Source organism: Acipenser ruthenus, chromosome 15 (assembly GCF_902713425.1).
Source record: "Acipenser ruthenus chromosome 15, fAciRut3.2 maternal haplotype, whole genome shotgun sequence".
NCBI classification, from domain to species: domain Eukaryota; kingdom Metazoa; phylum Chordata; class Actinopteri; order Acipenseriformes; family Acipenseridae; genus Acipenser; species Acipenser ruthenus.
Window position 1 is genome coordinate 31,922,262 of NC_081203.1, and position 20,098 is coordinate 31,942,359.

A 20,098-nucleotide genomic window follows, 5' to 3' on the forward strand; every position below is an offset into this window, starting at 1 on the left:
TTTTATAAGATTATAACAGTATTCAACCTTTCTGAGACCCACAATAGCATGTCTGAAAAGCCAGCTTCTTCCATTTCTGGTACACACAATTTTAAAAGGAAAAAGGTCCAGAGACCTTGCCCATTTTTATTCTCTCCTGTTGCAATGCACAGGAAACTCCTCCTGATTTTAATAGCAACATCTCCTGGACTAGATAGTGATTACAGTGGTTTCATTGTCAGAGCTTGTTGCTAGTTTAGCAGCTGCTGGCAAAACTTAAAACTCATTACATTTTCAATGACACAAGACTCATTCTAGACTGTGTAATACAAAATGATGATGATGAGATGCAGGACTCCCTCCCCCGTCAGCACTCTGGTTTTCCAGCATTTGCTAAATTCTTGATTTCTGGGTCAGCATCAAAGTTAGAGAATGCAGCAACAAAAAAATGAGGACTGTGAAGATAAATGTACCGTCTGCGGACAGGAAGAAGATTTCAAAGACGTGCTGCACTGAATTTGATGCATTTGTATGAAACATCAGTTATGTAGGGTTTCTGTTTTTCATAATTAAATGTTTCTGTGCTTATTTTTAGCTATTTTTTTTAGGAGTTTTCGCTTTTTAAATGCTTGGGTGCTTTTTCTGTCACAATAGTAGTAACTCGACAGGACTTGCACATTTAGTTTTATCTTCTTTCCTTTGCTGTCTTCCACCACGGGCATGTTTTTCTGGGTTTTTTGTGTGTCTAGGAATCTTTTTACATTTCGCCACAATTTGCAATTCTGTTTTAAATTCTCACTATCTAACTAATGTAGCTTTAAATCCTGCGAACAAGCCTTCTACTGTAATTGTAATCTCGTTATAAATCTCCCAAGCGGAGTCGCCAATAGAAATGTGGAATTTGCTGCCACTCAGTATTTGGGGTGCAGAAAGGGGTGAAGTCAATGTGAATTGAGTATCCCTTTCCAGTGTATTTCCGGTGTTTATTGGCTATACACACATTTCATTTTTTATCAGTTAAACTGGAAAGTCAGAAGCCATAGTCGATTCACTTTGTACATCATTTTCTGTTCGTCATCCTGGTGACGTTTAAAATTCAGAAGTTTAATGCACCAAAGGGCTTTCAGTCATGTGTTTTGTTTAGGGTAGATATTTATTTCTTGAATCCACTAGGAATCGAAACAAAAAATGATCTACTAAGTGAGTTTTAAACAACAACAGGAATACATTAGTTAAAATAACTCTTCTCAGACCTGTACTAAATTGCTATTTAAAAAGCTCTAATTGACTAGTTCATTATAGATGTATTGCAGGCATTTAGGGGGTTCCTGCTAGAACTTCTTGTTTTTGTTTTTTCTCCCCTTAGAAACTACTGAAAATAAAACAAAAAAAAAGTTTCACATGGGCAATATTATGATGGTGTAGCACTGAATCATCAATGGCCTCCAGTTGTGGACTTTTAAGCAGTGCAGGTCAACGGCAGGAGTCCAGGGTTACTGTAGATAGTAAGTGCTAGTAGTCAGGAAAAGTAAGCCTTAGCTGGAAGCAAAGATTCGTGATTTACACCTACCGATGACTCCTTAATGTGAAGTCCTCTTCGAGAGATCTTTTTAAATGTGTATTAGGTCTATCCATACTATGTCTGTACATAAAAATAACCCAAAATCTGACATGTATGTTTTATATGCTGATACACAAGACAATGCTGTCCATTGTTCTACTGTATTAAATAATTTCACTGAATTTTATTCTATCATGCAATCAGTGGACCAGAGTTGAAAGCAGAGTTCTATTTCTTAGACCTCTTTACCAGGTCTGCAGCGTTAGAGTTTAAATGAAATGTCCTAAGCTAACTTTTAAAATGCACATGCTTTTGTCATTTCATGAACATGTAAAAGCGTGGATTTGTTTTGTTTAATGTAGATAGTGTCTGCAGTGCAGTACTGTCATCAGAAACACATCGTGCACAGAGATCTGAAGGTAAGCAGCCACAGCACATCTGTTTTTAATACTGACATTTTTGGTTTTGCTCCAGCTTGTTTTTTGTGTTTTTTTTAATAGCAAAGCACTTTGTTTATTGCCTTTCTTTTTTTCCTTCTATGTTATCAATTATTCAGATTTCAGTGCCTTTTTAATGGGTTGGTCATTGAACTATCTGGACATACAGTGTAGCTTGTTGTTTTAAAGTGAGCTATTGGCACACTTGAAATGAATTAATGTTTTTTGAATGCAGAACCATGGAAAACTGTGTTAGGGTTTTTTTTTGTCTTAAGCTTCCCTTAATCTATAATTTAAACTAAATAAACTCTCCAGATAGTTTGAAAAAAAAAAAATTCACTGCAAACTCTGCATGTGTTTTCCTTTGTCTGATATCAACATCCTCATTGTTGTGCCATAAAAAAACATCAAATGTTTAGTGCATTTCAAGTTGTACCCTAAAGCCATGAGGGTTGATATTAATACAAATTCTGATGCAAGTATTCATTTTCTATAGGGTTGTTTTCAGTTGATTTACATTAATGAAGATAGGATGTATTCTATCTGTCAGCAAAACAAGTTGGATGATAACTTTCTTTAGATTTTTTCATTATCCCTTTTCATAAAAATTATCTAGAAACTCACATATTTGTTGTCTTTCTCCCTCAACAGGCTGAAAATCTGCTGCTTGACGCAGACATGAATATTAAAATAGCAGACTTTGGCTTCAGCAACGAGTTTACATTAGGCAATAAACTGGACACTTTCTGTGGAAGCCCCCCCTACGCTGCTCCGGAGCTCTTCCAGGGAAAGAAATACGAAGGACCGGAAGTAGATGTTTGGAGTTTAGGTGTGATCCTTTACACACTAGTCAGTGGATCCTTACCATTTGATGGACAGAACTTGAAAGTAAGAAGCCTTGTTTCCGATTCCATTAATACCAAATGCCATAGGTCTGTCTTTGATAGCCCTATGATTCTGTGTTTCAAAGGGGCTTAAACGTTTAAACCTCCTGTGCAAATGACTGGTTAACGTTTAAAACTATCATACACATTTTCAATGAAAAAGTAGACTTCGTTTAGTATTTATAGTTATTGTATTTCTCTTTTGTATTTAAAATTTTACATTGATTTTTCACATACAGTACTCAGTTACTTTACAGTTGTTTACAGTGCATTAAACACTATTACATTTTTAAAAAATCGATCCATGATCCTGGACATTTTTGTTTTTCTCAAACATTTGCTAAAATATTATGCTGTTTTTAGGATTTCTGTTTTTATTTGCCATTTAAAACCTAAATTGGGTCTGCTTGTCTCAGACCAATTTCAAAACTGCCATCACTGTTATGTATCTTTGAAACATTATGTAATTAATTTAATGAACACATATTGAGTTTCTTTCAATAAAAAAAAAAAAAAGTTTTTGGTGAAATATTATCAAGGCAGTAATGGAAAATGTCATTCTTGCACATCACTAATCAGTACCTATTCTTGATAAAAGTACAGTCACATAAAGAGCTATTTGAAAGCAGCACCCAGACAAGGGTTCAGACAGACTTCTGTTCCAGTGCGTAACCTGTTTGTCTTGTTTCAGGAGTTAAGGGAAAGGGTACTAAGAGGGAAGTATCGAATTCCTTTCTACATGTCAACAGACTGTGAAAACCTTCTCAAACGCTTCCTAGTGCTAAACCCAATCAAAAGAGGCACACTTGAGGTGAGACCCAATAAAGCAAATGGGTTTTATCCCATAGTAATAAATCATTACAGTGGTCAATTCTACTGTCTCTTACCCCACCCCAAATACAGTAAAAGTGATTCAAACAAATACATTCCTCTCTTCCAGCAAATTATGAAGGACCGGTGGATCAATGCAGGCTGTGAGGAAGAAGAACTAAAGCCTTTTACAGAACCAGAATTGGATATTGCAGATCAGAAGCGAATAGGTACAAGTCATTATTACTGCTGTTGTAACAGACAGCATTTAAGATTTATTTTAATTCGTAATAAATGGACCTGCTAAGCAACATAAACAATTATACATTTTTAGATGGCAAAAAAAAGGAGAGTATTTCTAAATGTAAAACAAAAAAAAGTAGCACAAATGACTAGCTGCACCACAGTTACTATAGGATTATTGCTTGTGTCTAGTTTTATAGATGGGGGATGGCTAAGGTACTGGGTGGCATAGTGACGCCCAATCCTCTGTTTTAACACTGCACTCCACCAAGTCCCAAGCTCTTTCTACATAAAGGACTAATGTATAAATGTTTATTCTGTTATTGTGCTCTGACCCTGAGCTAGCTGTGAAAGTATTCGATGCAAAATGCATTGTGTATACATTCATAAAGTAAGACAGGTATGGGGGGTTTCTCATTGTATCTGTTCAAGTCTATTAAGCTTTAATTAATTTGTTTTATTGCTTTATAGACATCATGGTAGGGATGGGCTATTCACTTGAAGAAATCCACGAATCCCTTGGCAAAATGAAATACGATGAAATAACGGCCACCTACTTGCTGCTGGGCAGGAAATCCTCTGAGGTAAGAGTTCACCAGGCAGTGTTTTGAAATTCTTGCATTCTGATTAAAGATTTATTTAAACTTGGTATTCATTTCTTTTATTTATTCTTGTTCTTGCAGTTGGATGCAAGTGATTCCAGCTCAAGTAGCAACCTGTCTTTAGCAAAGATCAGACCCAGCAGTGACCTCAACAACGGCATTGGAACATCCCCGGCGCATCACAAGGTTCAGAGAAGCATATCATCCAGTCAGAAACAGAGGAGGTACAGCGATCAAGGTGAGAGCAAACGAAAAACAAACTGCAAACACAGTGAAAACGATGCGCGCAGCAGGTAAAACATGAGAGGCACACATTATTTCAATATCAAATATAATAATCAATTAAAATTACAGATCTGGCTGCCCTAATGACCACACAACTGGTGTTTCCTGCAGTGGACAGAAATAAACAGCAGAGGGAGACGGTTGCTAAGTCAATGCCAACCACACTCAACACTGCATTCACTGCAGAGTTTTACAAGCATAAAAAAAAAATGTTATGTTATACTCAAGAGCTCACAGGCAGGCATACCTTATTGCAATACACTCCTTGCTTCAGTTGCATACATAATAATGACATTCAAGTGATGTATCATTTCACACATATAGCCATTGCAGTGAGGAAACACATGGTCAGTGTTTTAATAGAGTTCTCTTTTTTCAGCTGGACCCTCGATTCCTCCGGCCGTGACCTACCCAAAGAGAAGCCAGACAAGCACTACAGACAATGACCTGAAGGAGGAAGCAGGTCAGACCAGGAAGTCCAGCAGCAGCGCTGGGGGAGGAAGGGGAGGGGCTCCTGCCAGCCCCATGCTTGGGAACGCTAGCAACCCCAACAAGGCCGACATTCCTGACCGGAAAAAGGGCTCTGCTGTCCCTAGCGTAAGTAAACTCGTCTGTTCAAGACTTTACACACTGTTTATTTGTCAGACTTTCAGTCACTGTGGCTTGGAAGGGTGGGTTTTGTTTTTACAATGGGGTCAGTAGTTCAAATCTTTTTAGAATTTGTTGCTTTGAGAATATTAAGACTTGTTATGGTTCCCACAAGCACCTTAAAACCTGCTATGACAAGCAAAACACTTATTGACAATCCACTTTTTGACAAACCAATGTATCCTGTTTGTGTGTGTGTATTTATTTATTTATTTATTTATTTATTTATTTATTTAAAAAATGTGTTTAGATTATTTTTTTAGACCTGCATTTTATGTATAATAGTTTATTGGGTTGGTTCTTTGGATAAATATTATTTATTTAAAGACCCCCCCCCCCCAAATAAATCAGTAATTCACACTTAAGTTTAAATGAGTGGCTTATCACTATAGTGCCCAATTAAAGTGACTGTCTATTGGACTTGAATTATGTTCTGCAAACTTCCAAGATTCATAACACTTGAATTATGCTTTCAGAATAATGCGGTTTCTGGTGGAATGACCCGAAGAAACACTTACGTGTGCAGTGAAAGAAACAACACAGACAGGCACTCCGTAATACAGAACGGCAAGGAGAACAGGTAACGCCCTTCTTTACTCGGTGTGTACAGTATATTGATTAGTTTCTTTTAAAGGACTGCTGGGTGAAAGTAGACTAGGATCTCGGGAGATGTCTAATGAATTTGCTGTCCTGAGTGAAAGAATTACACTGTGTTCATGTTTTAGGAAAATAAGTATGGACCACTTGCATTAGCTGACAACTGTATGGAGCAGAAGTCTGGAGCTATAATGTGTGCTGCTGCTGCTGCTACTATTGCTACTAATTGCATGGTTTTGTATGGGAGCAGATTAATTTAACTGGGTGCTACCCTCTCGAGAAACCCTGAAAGACTAAACAAAAGTCACAAAGTTAATAAAACATCCTTTTCAGTCGTGAAAGCAAAGCCGTTTGGCCACGCTCATTAAAAACAGCAGCCTGGCTAGCATATGAAGAAGCTTAATGCAGCTTGCAGAATGTTTAAAGCGGTGTTGCATTTATAATTCTATGAAGAAAACCGCTGATGTGATTTTGCCATTTGTATTAAGATTGATCTGGGGGGGGAAAGGTTGGGGGTCTTTCTTTCTTTTTTGTGATTTGTCTTTCTTTATTTTCTTATATATATATATATATTTTCTGTATGCCTCTGCCTGGCATATGCCCCACATCACAGCCTGACAGGAATGTCTGCTTGCACGACTAGTCCTTCCACATACGCATCAGCTTGCTCCACATCCTCCACCTCCATCCGGCTGCGACATCACAAGTCGATGTCTGTGTCGGCCCCGGGCCACTCCAGCAGGATGCTGTTGCCTCTCATAGAAAGTGGAGCCGATATTTTCAGGCCTGTGTAAGAAGCTGAAAGGGGCAGTTTTGTGTGCTTTTAACCTGTAGTTTAACCTGCTTTCTGATCCCTCTGCTTTTGTCTTACTAAAGCGGTTTTTTGCAGTCCTGTGTGTTTGCATTTGAGGTTACCTCCTCCCCCGGATATTGAGAAACAAGGGCCTGTCTGTCAGTTTTGCTGTAGAAGCAAGACAGGGCTGCTTATTTCTTTTATGGATGTTTTGTAGCGCTTTCATTTGAGTAGTTTACCGGGCATGAAGCATTAAACTCTACCCCAGATCTGTTCTTCTCAAAGCCCTTGGTGTTGTGGACTCCCCACCATATTTAGCCCAAAGTCTTTTTTGTATCTCATTTTAACAACTCATGACTTGTCATAGCCCTTTCCCGGTGGACCAAAATCCAGTTCATGGTCTCTGTTTGTGCCAAATATCGATCTGTATTTTAGATAAATGAAAATGGTTTGATTACAAACTTTAGGCATGTATCCATGTATTGGAGGTTCTAGAACTTATGTTTAGAACTAAAGTTTACAGCTAATAATCATGACTTATGAGGCAACCTAAAAAAAAATGTTTGTTTTGATTTAAATAATACAAACAATTCTCACTTTTACACTGATACTGCAAATGCACATTTTAATTCTAGATCCTTCATATACAAGTTCAATAAGTCTTGCCTCCCATGATGTGTTGGTTCGGTATCATAAACTTTTCCTTGTTTCCATGAGAAAAAGAAGCTGTTCCTGTGCGCAAGCCGTCGTATTTCGAGGGATTGACATAACATTTTTCATCCTTAGAAATTTGTTCTGCCAAGATTCCATCCAAAGCCATTCTTTGCAACTGAATTAAACGCTTTAATTTCATTATCTTCTGTCCTGATCTTTCAGTATTTTAAGGACAAGCTTTCTAGCAGCCCAGCGCTCAGTCCTCCGGCACCAGATTTCCAGTGCCTTAAGCAGGAACAACTCAAGATCTCTCTTATTAGTTCTGTTTCCTTACTCCTAGTAACTGTATCCACTACAGAAGTCTCTAAACTGACTTGTACTAGTCACATGCATGCCCCTTTTTTGATATGCCTGAAACCCCTTCCCCACAGTTGTGCCTGTAATGGACAGTGTATCATAGGAGGTTGCAGAGTCCAGATTCAGCCACAATTTCCATCTCCTTGAATGAAACTGTAAATACTTTGCTGGTTTTGGTCCTTTTTACAGCACAACACCTGGCCAGAGAAACCCTGTGGCTTCCACCCACAGTATTACCAGCGCAACCACCCCCGACCGTATGCGCTTCCCTAGGGGCACTGCCAGCCGCAGCACTTTCCACGGCGGCCAGCTCCGAGAACGCAGGACCGCCACCTACAACGGGCCCCCCGCGTCTCCCACCCTGTCGCACGACGCCACACCCCTGTCCCAGACTCGCACCCGGGGCTCCACCAACCTCTTCAGCAAACTGACATCCAAACTCACAAGGAGGTAGGTGCACTGCCGCAGTATCCCTACCCCTGTCATGTAAGGGAAAGAAACAGGAAAAGGTAGAGCACAAAGTAATTGCCTTTTTTATACTGCACACCTGCATTAAGGCGTTTTGGGCTTTCTATTTTAATTTCAGTCATGCCAGAGCACACCCGTAGCGTATTCCGTTTATTTAGACCTGGGTTTGCAGAAGGCACTATTGGACATAAAGTAGAGCCCATTGTAGAGCTCCAGCTTAAAGCAAAAAATACTAGTCAGTCTTCTGGCAAGGACCACCCTTTTTTTTTTTTTTTTTTTTTTTTGCGATAAATTGGATACCGGTAATTTTACATAAATGGTAGTTAGGCCAGATTTTCTAGAATAGTTTGTTTCTGTTCATTTCATGACAGAATTGTTGCAATGTTTTGGTGGTTTACTCCAGATTACCCTGGTATAAATATTGTGCTTTAATCTGTGCAGTTTAGTGTGTTAGACCACAGTTACAAATTTTTTTTTTGTCGTTTTACTTTTTCCCACATTTATTGGCCAAGATTATGCTGCATTTTTAGTTGTGCCAAATTTTCAGTTTCAGTTGTGCAAAAAATTGCCATGACATCAGTTCAATACATGTGTAACAGGCACTGTTTTCAATTATTAAATATTTGTTAATGTACTTGTGTAATGCTCATCAATTAGATTGTTCCACCAAGTGTTGCCCTGACTAAAATGACAAACAAAATCTTCACCAAATAATAATACAAAAAAAAAAAAATTGATGTCCATTCTTAAACATGGCAATGCCGTAACAGGCTTAAACTGGACTCAAAGCATTGTGCCCAGGTGATTTAAGTTGTGTGCAGTCCAGGTCTATAGAAGGGTTTCACGATCTGCTGTTTTGTATACATACTAGAAAGATGTCCCTTTTCTGTCTATAGAAAATCTGTCCATGTCTTCCTGCTAGAGGTTGTGCTGGAGAGGCATAGGGCTTTGTGCTTACAAGCTTCGGCTCGCTTTCTTCCGTCAGCTGAAATCAATACGATAATACGATACTTCAGTGAAGCTTTACTGCTCACCTTATCTGCAATTGAAGTATCCTGCACTATTTAACTTCTTTATATATATTTTTTTATTGATCATTTTAAATAAGCTAGGCCTGACTGGTCTGAAAAGGCAGCCTTAACACTATTTTGAAAATTCAATTTCTTATCTTCACCACTGTCACTTTTTCTATTCTTTTAAAACAAATTTCCACCATTACTGATTTTAAGCATTGATTTTTTTTTAAAATTTATTTAATCTTTCAGATTCTATTTTTTTCTAATTTCCTTTTTGTGTGTTTTTTTTTTTTTCATTTTGTTCTATAGAAACATGTCATTCAGGTTTACAAAAAGGTAGGATTTCAAATGGGCTTCTTTTGCGATTAACACACACGACATGGCTTCTGAATCTTGGTTAACTGAAAAACTAAACTTCCTGCTTCAAACTAAAAAAACAATTTGTTGTGTGAGAATCCGAGTTGTGCTACCGAGCTGCTTTTCAGTGACTGTTTTGATTGACATGACTATTACAGCGTTCCGTTGAGCATGCCTGTTGCACAGTACTTGACCAACAGATAGTTCAATTAGTTCTTTAATCATTAACCATGCATGCCTATCTGCAGAATGGGTTATGTGATATGTAATAATTCTTAATTGAAACCACGCAACAAGATTTTCTGTTCAGGTAAGTGTTGAAAATGTAAGATTAGCTGGCAAGCTTGATGGGTGTTGTATGAAAAAAACAATAATTGAAATGATGCAATAAGTTACACAGTATCCTTCTCGGTCGTTTTTAATTTAATTGGATGATGGGATTTCCCCGGCAGTAGTTTTTGATATGTCTGAGCCCAACACCCCAAAACTCTCCTATGTATGACATGGGCTCGAAGCTTACACTGGCCCTGCACCCAGTCCTGGGCTTCAGAACAACCTTCGAATAAGTATATTATTTAAATGATCAAGCCAGGAGTTGTGATATTAAATAAACTGTTCCTCCCTTTCCAGCTGCTATTAGTAACCCTATAGACTTATTCATGCTGTGATGAGTGCAATCGGTTCAGAGCTGGGGCCTGATTGTTGAAGCTCCTGGCATCTGATCATTTCAATAATCTACCTAAACAAGGGAAGACCAGTCAAGCAGGCCTGTAGAGTTACTGACCCTGACCAGACCCAGGTTTTGCTTTTCCTGGAATGGAGAAACTTGGGACTAGGCTGTGTGCATCAGTAACAGTCTAGATGTCAGCCTAAAAATGAATAATTCGATATAGGAGCTCCTTGGATATTTGTAACTCTTACTTTTACATGGAAATACACAGAACTGTTATGCTATTTAATGTATCTTGTACTCCGTCTTGCTTAAACTAAGACAGTGGTTTATATAAGTTGTATAGTGTGTTTTTTTTATTATTATTTTTTTCTTAATTTGTGTTTGTTCATTTGTGACTTTTTTTGTGCAACCAGATAATAAACTGTTGGTTATGTAATTCAGGCCACAGTATTGGGCACTTTATTGGGCTGCTGAAAGATGAGCGATTCGTTTGAAATTGTACATTTCAAGACTCTCACAGGTATTAAGAACTCTTTAGCTCTTTTGTCTTAGCTGCTCCAGTGGTTGCTGCAGCACCAACTCCTTTTTGCCCCCCCTCTCTGTTCCTCTGGGGCTGCTTATACCTCGTTTTGTCATCCAGTTTTAGTGGAAATTCGTCTTTCTAAACCTTGAAACAATTGTTGAGGAACAGGACTGGTGTGAAAAATGTTAATGCACTTGTAGCTGTTGAGTCGACGCAAGTCAAGCATAGACGTGACGTACTGTAAGGTATAGTTTATTACATTTTCTTAGGGTAGGCCATAGGGTTGTTTTTTTTCCCATTGCAAAAGTCGTGGTAATCGTAATGGCTTCATGACAAATTTCCTTTTAGACCGTGACCATGGTTTGGGTTCAAGCAAACATTTTTAACGTAACAGATTAAACGGAAACTACTCCCATTGTATCTTAACCTGAGGAATGTTGAAAAACGCATCATTTCCAGCTAACATTACAAGGTAGAGTAGTTTTTAAATATCTACATTTTACAGATATTAAATTGAATGTTTTAAATGTGAAAGGGTTTAGAGTTAAATTATTAAAAAAAATAATAATAATAATAATAAATTACTATTGTAAAAAGTGATGATAAAAAAAAACACATTTAAGAGATATTAAAAGCATTTGTCTTACTTTATATTTCATCAAAGAAAGGTGGAGGTGTATGTGAAACACTTTAGAGGAGCCCAGGATAAACCAAGACTTGGACTAATCTGCAAAAACTAACACATTACAAATGGGATCTGGCCAGATCCCAGCTTTGCGTAACCAGTATAAATAATTCGACTGTATTGGTGGGTTCAGGGTTTCTTTTTCTGGTTGCATGGAAGATTTTGCTCGGACAGAGAAAGGGCATACACAAGTATAGCGTATTACATATTGGTTGGTTTAGACTTGAAACCAGAGCATTTTAGTAATGCTGATCAAACTGGGTAGAAAACAGTTGGCCTGTTATCACAGCCTATCCATACATCTTTGGTTTTTCTTTTGTCATCATCCATACCATCCTTACTTAATGATTATGAACTTTCATGGGCCAGTGTGTGATCAAATGTCTGGAAATGAGGAGGGATTTACAGACCAGTCTGAGCTGCGGATAATTCCATATGAAGCTTCTCTTTAATTTCTGTGCATCCATTTTGCTGACACATATTGAAAACAAACAAAAACAAATGACATTTACCTTTCTTTCAACAGATTCAGCATGTGGTTTGTCAATCTGGGGAAAGTGCCTCAATTAACACTCAGGGGGTTGAACAATCAGTTTAGCTAATAGTTTGTTGGAGAACCAGTTAATTGCAGTGGGTCACTTTGTCATGTGGGTATCCTTACAACTTTCTAGATATCCCTGATATTTTTGGTCCCTTTTTAAAATTGCACTGAAACATCAAGGTAATATTTTTGTCTTTTCAATCTTAATTTCTACCAGTTCTCCTGTTTGATCCAGTAACAGTTAGACAACTAGACAAATGAAATGCCTTGTTTTTTTGATTAGCTTTATTGAGGGGTTTGGCACCTCAAACTGGTGCAGGAAATTGCCTTGGTGCACCATGGGGTATGAAACATATAGCCGTAATCCTGTCTAAAGATGCTGCGGTACTGAGGGAAGTCCAGCGCTTGCTAAATGTAATCAGTGAAGTGTGTAAATATCTTCAACATGAAACCCCCATTTAGAAGAAGCAACTGGCACAGAGTTTGTAGCAGCTTGCAGGGCTTCTAGTATCAACTTTTATAATGCAGAAGTTTCCAATGTGGGAAAGCTGGTTTAGCTTGTAAAATCAATTGGCAAACAGAATTAAACTTCTTCCCCGGAGTGCTAATGTTGAGGTGGTTCCCCACAAAAGCTGAGCTTTACAAAAAACATAAAGTAGTGCAAAACTGTTTCATGAATTACAATCGGCACCTATGATCGAGCACTACTTCAACTCAAAGTACAGAATTATGTTTATGGCCTAAAAATGTAAAAAAAAAAATTATTCTCCAGAATCAAGCGAGGGACTAATCTTTAGAATTGCTTACAGAAACATTAAACATGTTTGCACTTCGAAAGCATTGTTTGAGCTTACCCCAGGCATATTTTTAGCTGTGTATGTTAATCTGGAGAATTATTTGATTTTTTTAATAGCAGTATACTTAAGCAGCCTCAATTCAGCTGTTCAGCAGAATGGAATGGACCAGGGTTAAATGAGCCTATTAGGTAATTTTACTTCAACTGAGTTTAGTGCACTGCATTTAATGAAACCTCGCTTGTGTGTGCAGTTTAATTCTTCATTTTTCCTTTCCTCAGGGTCAGTATTGACCCAACCAAACGACAGACTTCGAACAAATCAGGGCCTGCCAATACCCCTGCCCAAGGATCAAAGACTGTTAGTAAGTCTTCAGTCTCTAAATCTTTCCTCCTCTTGACATTTGTATGTGATCGTGTCTTACATCTTAAAACATATGTTCAGAATCCATCTTTTCTTGCAGATTCAGGAGCAGAAGATATAAAAAGTTGTAGAAAATCGGAGATGGAGAACTAGAGTAAGGGATTTCTTAATACCGATTCCAAAAAAACGCTCTAGACTTTGTGGTCCCCCGGGAATCTGCAGAAAGAGTGGCTCTTTACATCTCACAGAAAAATCAACGCATAAATGCAATGACTCTCCCTGTACATCTGTTTCTGCACCAGTACTGCATGTACCTTTTACACAGAGGTAGATTCCCACTGCCCCGCCCTGCCCCCCCCCCCCTCCCTGCTTTTGCAGTGAAGCTGTCAATAAACCTGTGCACAGAAATATATTGTAACCAAGCTGGACTAATAAGATGAGGCTGGATTACAGAGTAAAACTGAACTCAAGCTTGATGGGTTCCTTGTATATTAAATTATGCACATTTTGTATATTTTCTAAGCTTTGTAAAACCAAAATAAAAAGATGGTATCGCCACAAAAACTGCATATTTACCTACGCTAGCCAGAGTGAGGATTAAGTGGCCAAAGCAGTCCTTTTCAAGGGCACTGTACATTTTACTCCCTGCTTGAATAAACCAGCAAGAAGAGAAACCGGTTGCATTACAACATGGGGACCATTTCATTCTACCTGCGCATCCTGTATTGTCTTGTACATTTTAGTCTTAATGATGGAAAGATCAGATTCATGAATCTAAACAAACGCTGGTATAGTGCCGGTTTTTATTTTAGAACCGGCAATTCATAATATTTATCTGGATGGAATGCCTTGAAGTGCAAGTCATTTTGTTAATTTGTTAGGCTGTGCTGTACTAGCTAGTGTTTATTGTAACACACTACATCAACACAGAAGTTCATGAAGGAATTGAAAAGCATTATAAATGCAGTGCATAGAAAGAAGGCCATTCAAGTAAATTGGTGTTAGTGATTGATCCCACGTTTTAGTAAATGTAAACTGCTTGTGTTAAATGGACAACTGCAGCTGCCTGATTGTACAGCAGTTTTAATTGATTTTTTTAGACATTAATGCAACTAAGTTATAGAATGTAAATGGTAAATGTAACGTTTCTGTATTGGTTCCTATGTTGTTGGACTCTAAGAAAGCATGTAATAAATGATCCCTACCTTAGGATTTAATCTCTCCTGTACATGATTTGACAGCAGCGTTCCTATCAACTGGGACCACCCCCAGTTCAGTGCAGATCTGCTCTGTCGAACTGAAGGGAGCGATCAAAAGAGTGACACTTTCCACCAAGTCTGATCTTCAACTGTTCAAAAGGATTTCATTAATATCTCAATTAGAAAACCAATCGGTTTAACTGTACTGGTTACCACCTACACTCCCAGTTCAACATTAGAAAAGACTGCATGAATCCTAAAGTTTAAGATGTATGCATGCATTTGTGTGTGTGTGTCAGATTGTCAGTGTGTGTGTCATTCAGCACACACAGACAAGCACATTCACACGCAACACCCACAGGTTAAAACCCCTGAATTCTCTAAAGTTTGTACACTAGTTTTTTTTGTGTTTTTAATAAAGCAAGAAAGTAGATTGCCAGTTTGTCCAGCAATTTATGTATGTTGGGGAGGGGAAAAAAAAACAAGTGTGTGTGATTTTAAAACAGGGATTTCAATGCAATTAATGCTCTCTTATCTTCTCCCATATCGGCACTGATTGGTTGCTTCAATTGTATTAATTTGCTAGTAATATTTTTAAAAGGGATTTCTTTTTTTCAAAAGCATCCTTAGAAATCCCCATGTTGGTTATGAATATGGAAATGGTTACATTGTCTTCAGTGTTCACTATTGTTTTAACGGATAAAGTGAATTGGGAGTCTTGCTCATACTATGAAAGTAAGAAGTGTGAGGAAACCATTTTTATTAATTTCTGGCTGACGGCTTTCTTGGTTTTGTCATTCAGTGATTTATTTTTTTTATTTATATATATATATAATTTACCTATTTCTTTCACTCTAAATAAAGAACGATCAGTTACAGTGTCATCTGTCTTTTTATTGTGTCTAAGCTGTCTTCCTCTTTCCTTTCATTCTGCTTTCGGATTGTGTCGTTAAGAGTCCCAACAGAATCTGAGAGAAACGGGCGATTTGAGAGCTCAAGGTGAGGAGGAAGGTCCCGGGTGTCTAACAGGTTCCCTTCTGACACCCACCTCCTGCTCTGTGCTAGATGGGTTTGTTTTTATTTAAGTTTGCTTTGTTTTGTTTTTTTGTTTCATAAACCTTCAGATTTTTCTTCAGTACAGATTTCTACAAGTTTTGATGTGTATTTTTTGTTTTTGTTTTGTTTTAAATAATCAGGTTTCTGTTGTAGAAAAAGTGGTGCACATTTTTTTTCCAAAAGTGCTGTGAACCAAGTATTGTTTTTGTCTGCTGCTGTTTTATCAGATCATGTTTCCTTGACTCTTGTCTCACAGTGCCACCTAATGGAAGCAGCTGGTAATCTTTGGAACCATGATACAAATACATGTATATTATCAAAATAGATATACTGGTATAGAAGACTGAATCTTATTTGCAACACTTGTCTGTTATTGTTGCATCATTGCAATTCTTAACCTGTGTTAATCTTTGTAGCTTTCAAGCTGCCTTTTATTAAGTATATTGTCCAATTAAGTTGCCTGTGCCAGAGTATTGTATGCAGTATTGTGTTTTCTAGCTGTAAAAGAAAACTATCCTGAATGAATGCCATCTAATGTCACATCTGCATGCAGCACCCCAACTTTTCTATATAAAACATGATCTTGTTTTAAATGTTTAAATGTTGCATGTCCGTAGACTTACTATTGCATGGTTGCATTGTTATAAATCCTTCTGTTTTGTTTTTGTAATAACTTGCATTTTTTAAATGCTCTACCCTGAGCAGATACGTTCCAAAGAATAATCCTACAATGTCATAATGATATTTCAGAGACGTCCGATGGATTTGGCACCTAACCTTACTGTGCAAGTAACAGTGGCACATACTGTAGGCTTGTTCTACAGAGATGGTGGGGCTACTTTCCTGTCTTGAGAGGGGATGATGTGACTGCTGCATTGCTAACAAGGCTCTCAGAGGGTTTCCTACTGCTATAAGTGGCATCAAAATGTCTAAGCTTATTATGACCTGAAATCAGCCATCACATCTATGTTAAAAGTCCTATCTGGTCGTTCCTGTAGAGGTTGCTCTGCTTTTTAACGAAAATTCAGGCAGGTTCTATCGCTAACCAGGTTAATTTCTAATGAACATCTGTGCAGTCTACGCATGAACTCTTCCAAAAAAAAATAATAATAATTTCAATGTCATTATACAGAAAGTAGTCCTACAAAAATGATACAAGATTATAACCCCCTGTAGATTTATAACTGCTATGCTTTTTTTTTTTATCTGTATGGCTGCTATTTACAGCCTTATTAATGAGAACTAAAGGAAGCGTCATTTCTGCATTCAAATGCAAAGTCATGGCGCTGTGTTTAGAGGAGTAAGCGCAGAAGGAAGACTTGCCCTTTTTAAACTAATCAATGCAGAGTGCCTTTGTCATTTTCAATCGAGTCTCATTCAGCTGCCTATGCCAGACTGCTTTGTTTTCTCGCATGGGGCCTGAAAGCTGTTTTGAATGCGTTACCGACACGCAGGGAGTAAAGTATTCATGAGAGCCCTGCTAGTTTCTAGAATGTCATCACCAGTTTTCGTCAAGGGTCGCCTATCAGTGTTTTGTACTGGTGCCGGTGCAAAAGTTTAGCCCTCCCAGCTCGTCCTTTTTAATGAAGTGACTGTCGAAATCTTCATTAATATATGGTACAACCCAATTTATACTTACATTGTGCCTCTTGTCCAGAATCCAACTAGATCATTTGAACTTTATTTTTATTTTTCATTTGGCCAGCTGTTTTTGTCCAATGGGAATCGAAAATGAAAATAGAAAAACTTCATGCCACTCAAGCTCTGTGAATCTAGTTACTAATTCCAGGGTCTAAAACTAAAGAGAACCCCCCCATAAAAAAAAAAAAAAGTTAAATTGCTATGAAAATGATGATGGATATTGCACGGTAAGTTCATTTTTAAAACATGTATGTAGAAAAATGGAAGTTCTTCTAAGTTCTGACTAATGAGTGCTTCTTCTCTTGCAGTCGCAATGTATCTGGGGATCAAAAAGACGAAAACAAAGAAACCAAGCCCCGTTCCCTCCGATTTACCTGGAGTATGAAAACCACCAGCTCCATGGACCCCAGCGATATGATGAGGGAGATCCGCAAGATCCTGGACGCCAATAACTGTGACTATGAGCAGCGGGAGCGCTTCTTGCTTTTCTGTGTCCATGGAGACGGACATGCTGAGAACATGGTGCAGTGGGAGATGGAGGTCTGCAAACTGCCAAGACTGTCCCTTAATGGCGTTCGCTTCAAGAGAATATCAGGAACATCCATAGCTTTTAAAAACATAGCTTCCAAAATCGCCAATGAATTAAAGCTGTAAAATAATAATAGAAAAAAAAGTAAGTAAGCTGTAAATTCTTAAGTAGCAGTTAAAAAAAAAAAAAGTGTTTTTCCTGAACACTTGCAAAAATATGTATTTAAAAGGAATAAAAAAAAAGAATAATGTATAGAATAATGCTTAGGCAATAATTTCCTGCATCTTTGGAATCGTATTATTATTATTATTATTATTATTATTATTATTATTGAAAACGAACGTTCTTGAGCTGCTGCTGGGGAGGGAGGGGGTAAACATTTGATATTTTTATTTAAGTGCACAACAGCATTACTCAGTTTTTCTCTGTGCTGCATAAAAGTAAATCGAACCGATTTTTAAAGGAAGCTATAAATATATTTGACCAATGTGTTTGGTATGCACCCTGTTATAAAAAGTAATTTTATAGTCCTTGTAGTGTTACAGTAGATGGGTGGGGATGTCTGTAAATCCTCTCTATTGAGTTACAGAATTTGGGATAGGACTGTGGGTCTCTTGACAGAGCAGATTACCTACAGTTTGCAGCACCCAAGGATCTTCGAAGAGCTGCCAAAACCAGATCATTAAAAGTACTTCCCGTTACTCAGACAGTGAAGTACGTATTGCACTCGAGAGCCTACTGCACACATTTCTTACCAAACTTTCATGGGAAGTAATCCGCTCTCCGGCCTTTACGCCACTCGCTGTTAAACCTGATGGTTGGTAGTACAGGCAGTTTGCTTTGCAGAAGGTGTATTAATCAACTGCAAAATGTATTTGGAATAGTGAAGTCCATGTTTTAATTGAATTCCTAGGAGAACCTCGATTCCTCTGTTTTTAAATCTAAAAAAACAGTAAGTAACATTTTGGGAAAGGGAATGCATCACTGCAACTCTTGACTTTTTTGAGTTGACCTTTTTCTTTGGGGAAAAAGCAAAGTCCTCTGTAATCATCTGTTATTTCCACGTTCTGTTCTGGCAGATTTAAATGCAGTATTTGGGCAAATCCTATTTTTTTTTTTTTTATTATTGTAGCTTGTTCAGCTGTAATTAGGGGTAATACCAGTTGAGGTCTAGCCTGCACACAGACTAGATTTCTAATGGTCGTCGCTGTGGGACAATGTTCATTTAAGTACCGTATGCAGTTTTATGGCGCTTGTTATTTTGTTGTTTTCCAAAACGCCAGCACAGTCTTTGGAATGTAAATAATGTAACTTAGTTTTGCAACAGCTCCATATTGTTATACTTCCTTTTTTCCTTTTTTTTAAACATGTAATGAGCCAGGAATTATGGAATTGATGTAACTTGTCAACAGTTAAGGTTCACCAGTGTCTCCATTAAAACAACCTCAAATATACTTGTGTGTGTGTTTCTTCTTTTTTTTTTTCTTTAGTTTTGCTGGTAAATGCTGTGACATGCCCGGTGTTTCTGTAAAGTTGATTATTTATATATATATATATATATATATATATATATATATATATATATATATATATATATATATATATATATATATATGCTTTTGATTTACACCTAAATACTCTGGAGAGTTCTGCTAATCCATGGCTAAAAAATTATGAATCTCGCCGTCCATCAGACCAATAATAATAATAATAATAATAATAATAATAATAATGAAGAAATATGCAATAGAGTATTCTGTCACAAGCAATCCTCGCAACCTGTTGATATAAGCCAATTTAGTCCTTTTATTAACCTAGAACTAAACAAGTATGGGGACTAATTCATCTTGTTTCATACATTCATTTAATGTTGCAGTAATCCTATTGGCCACAAGATGTCTCTTGAGTTGCGTGTTGTTCTGCTGAAATGATTGCAGTATATGCCCAGCATTTTTAGAGCAGTAGCTATTTAAAAAAAAAAAAAAAAAGTATTATTTAAACCTCTGACATGTAGCAATATAATTATACTTGGAGACTAGGGTGTATGAACTAGGCATCAGCTGTAGAGTCACTTACAACAATGTCTCACCTGAAAGTCTGTGCACAAGGAGGTTAAGTGACTTGCTCGGGGTCACACAATGAGTCAGTGGCTGAGCCAGGATTTGAATCTCTTGATTACAAGCCCTTTTCTTTAACTGGACCACACAACCTCCTATGAAATCAGGTCTAGTGTTATTGTACCACCCAGAATCAGATTGCCTTATTAACACCCATGGGCCACACCGATGCTCCACACATAGTAATTGGTATATGCCACTTTAGCATAGCATGGAAACAAATGTATTAAACATAAGAAAATGCAATTATACAGATCCACAAGCATTGTTCCATGAGGTGTACCCA

At 37.6% G+C, this 20,098-nt stretch overlaps 1 protein-coding gene across 18 annotated transcripts in view; it reads left to right on the top strand.

The window, feature by feature from the left end:
- The window catches only part of LOC117422059 (MAP/microtubule affinity-regulating kinase 3), a 48,481-nt gene extending 29,332 nt beyond the window's left edge, over positions 1-19,149 (top strand). For 2 of the 18 annotated variants that reach the window (XM_058987938.1, XM_058987935.1), the window contains exons 7-18: positions 1,903-1,959; positions 2,629-2,865; positions 3,553-3,672; positions 3,802-3,901; positions 4,386-4,498; positions 4,598-4,754; positions 5,181-5,398; positions 5,926-6,029; positions 8,040-8,300; positions 9,644-9,670; positions 15,424-15,468; positions 17,475-19,149. In XM_058987938.1, the coding sequence (XP_058843921.1) occupies positions 1,903-1,959; positions 2,629-2,865; positions 3,553-3,672; positions 3,802-3,901; positions 4,386-4,498; positions 4,598-4,754; positions 5,181-5,398; positions 5,926-6,029; positions 8,040-8,300; positions 9,644-9,670; positions 15,424-15,468; positions 17,475-17,820 (1,785 nt within the window). In that variant the 3' untranslated portion in view covers positions 17,821-19,149. The other 16 variants (XM_058987934.1, XM_058987933.1, XM_058987948.1 and 13 more) reach the window with 11 other exon arrangements.
- Positions 19,150-20,098: the final 949 nt, after the last annotated feature.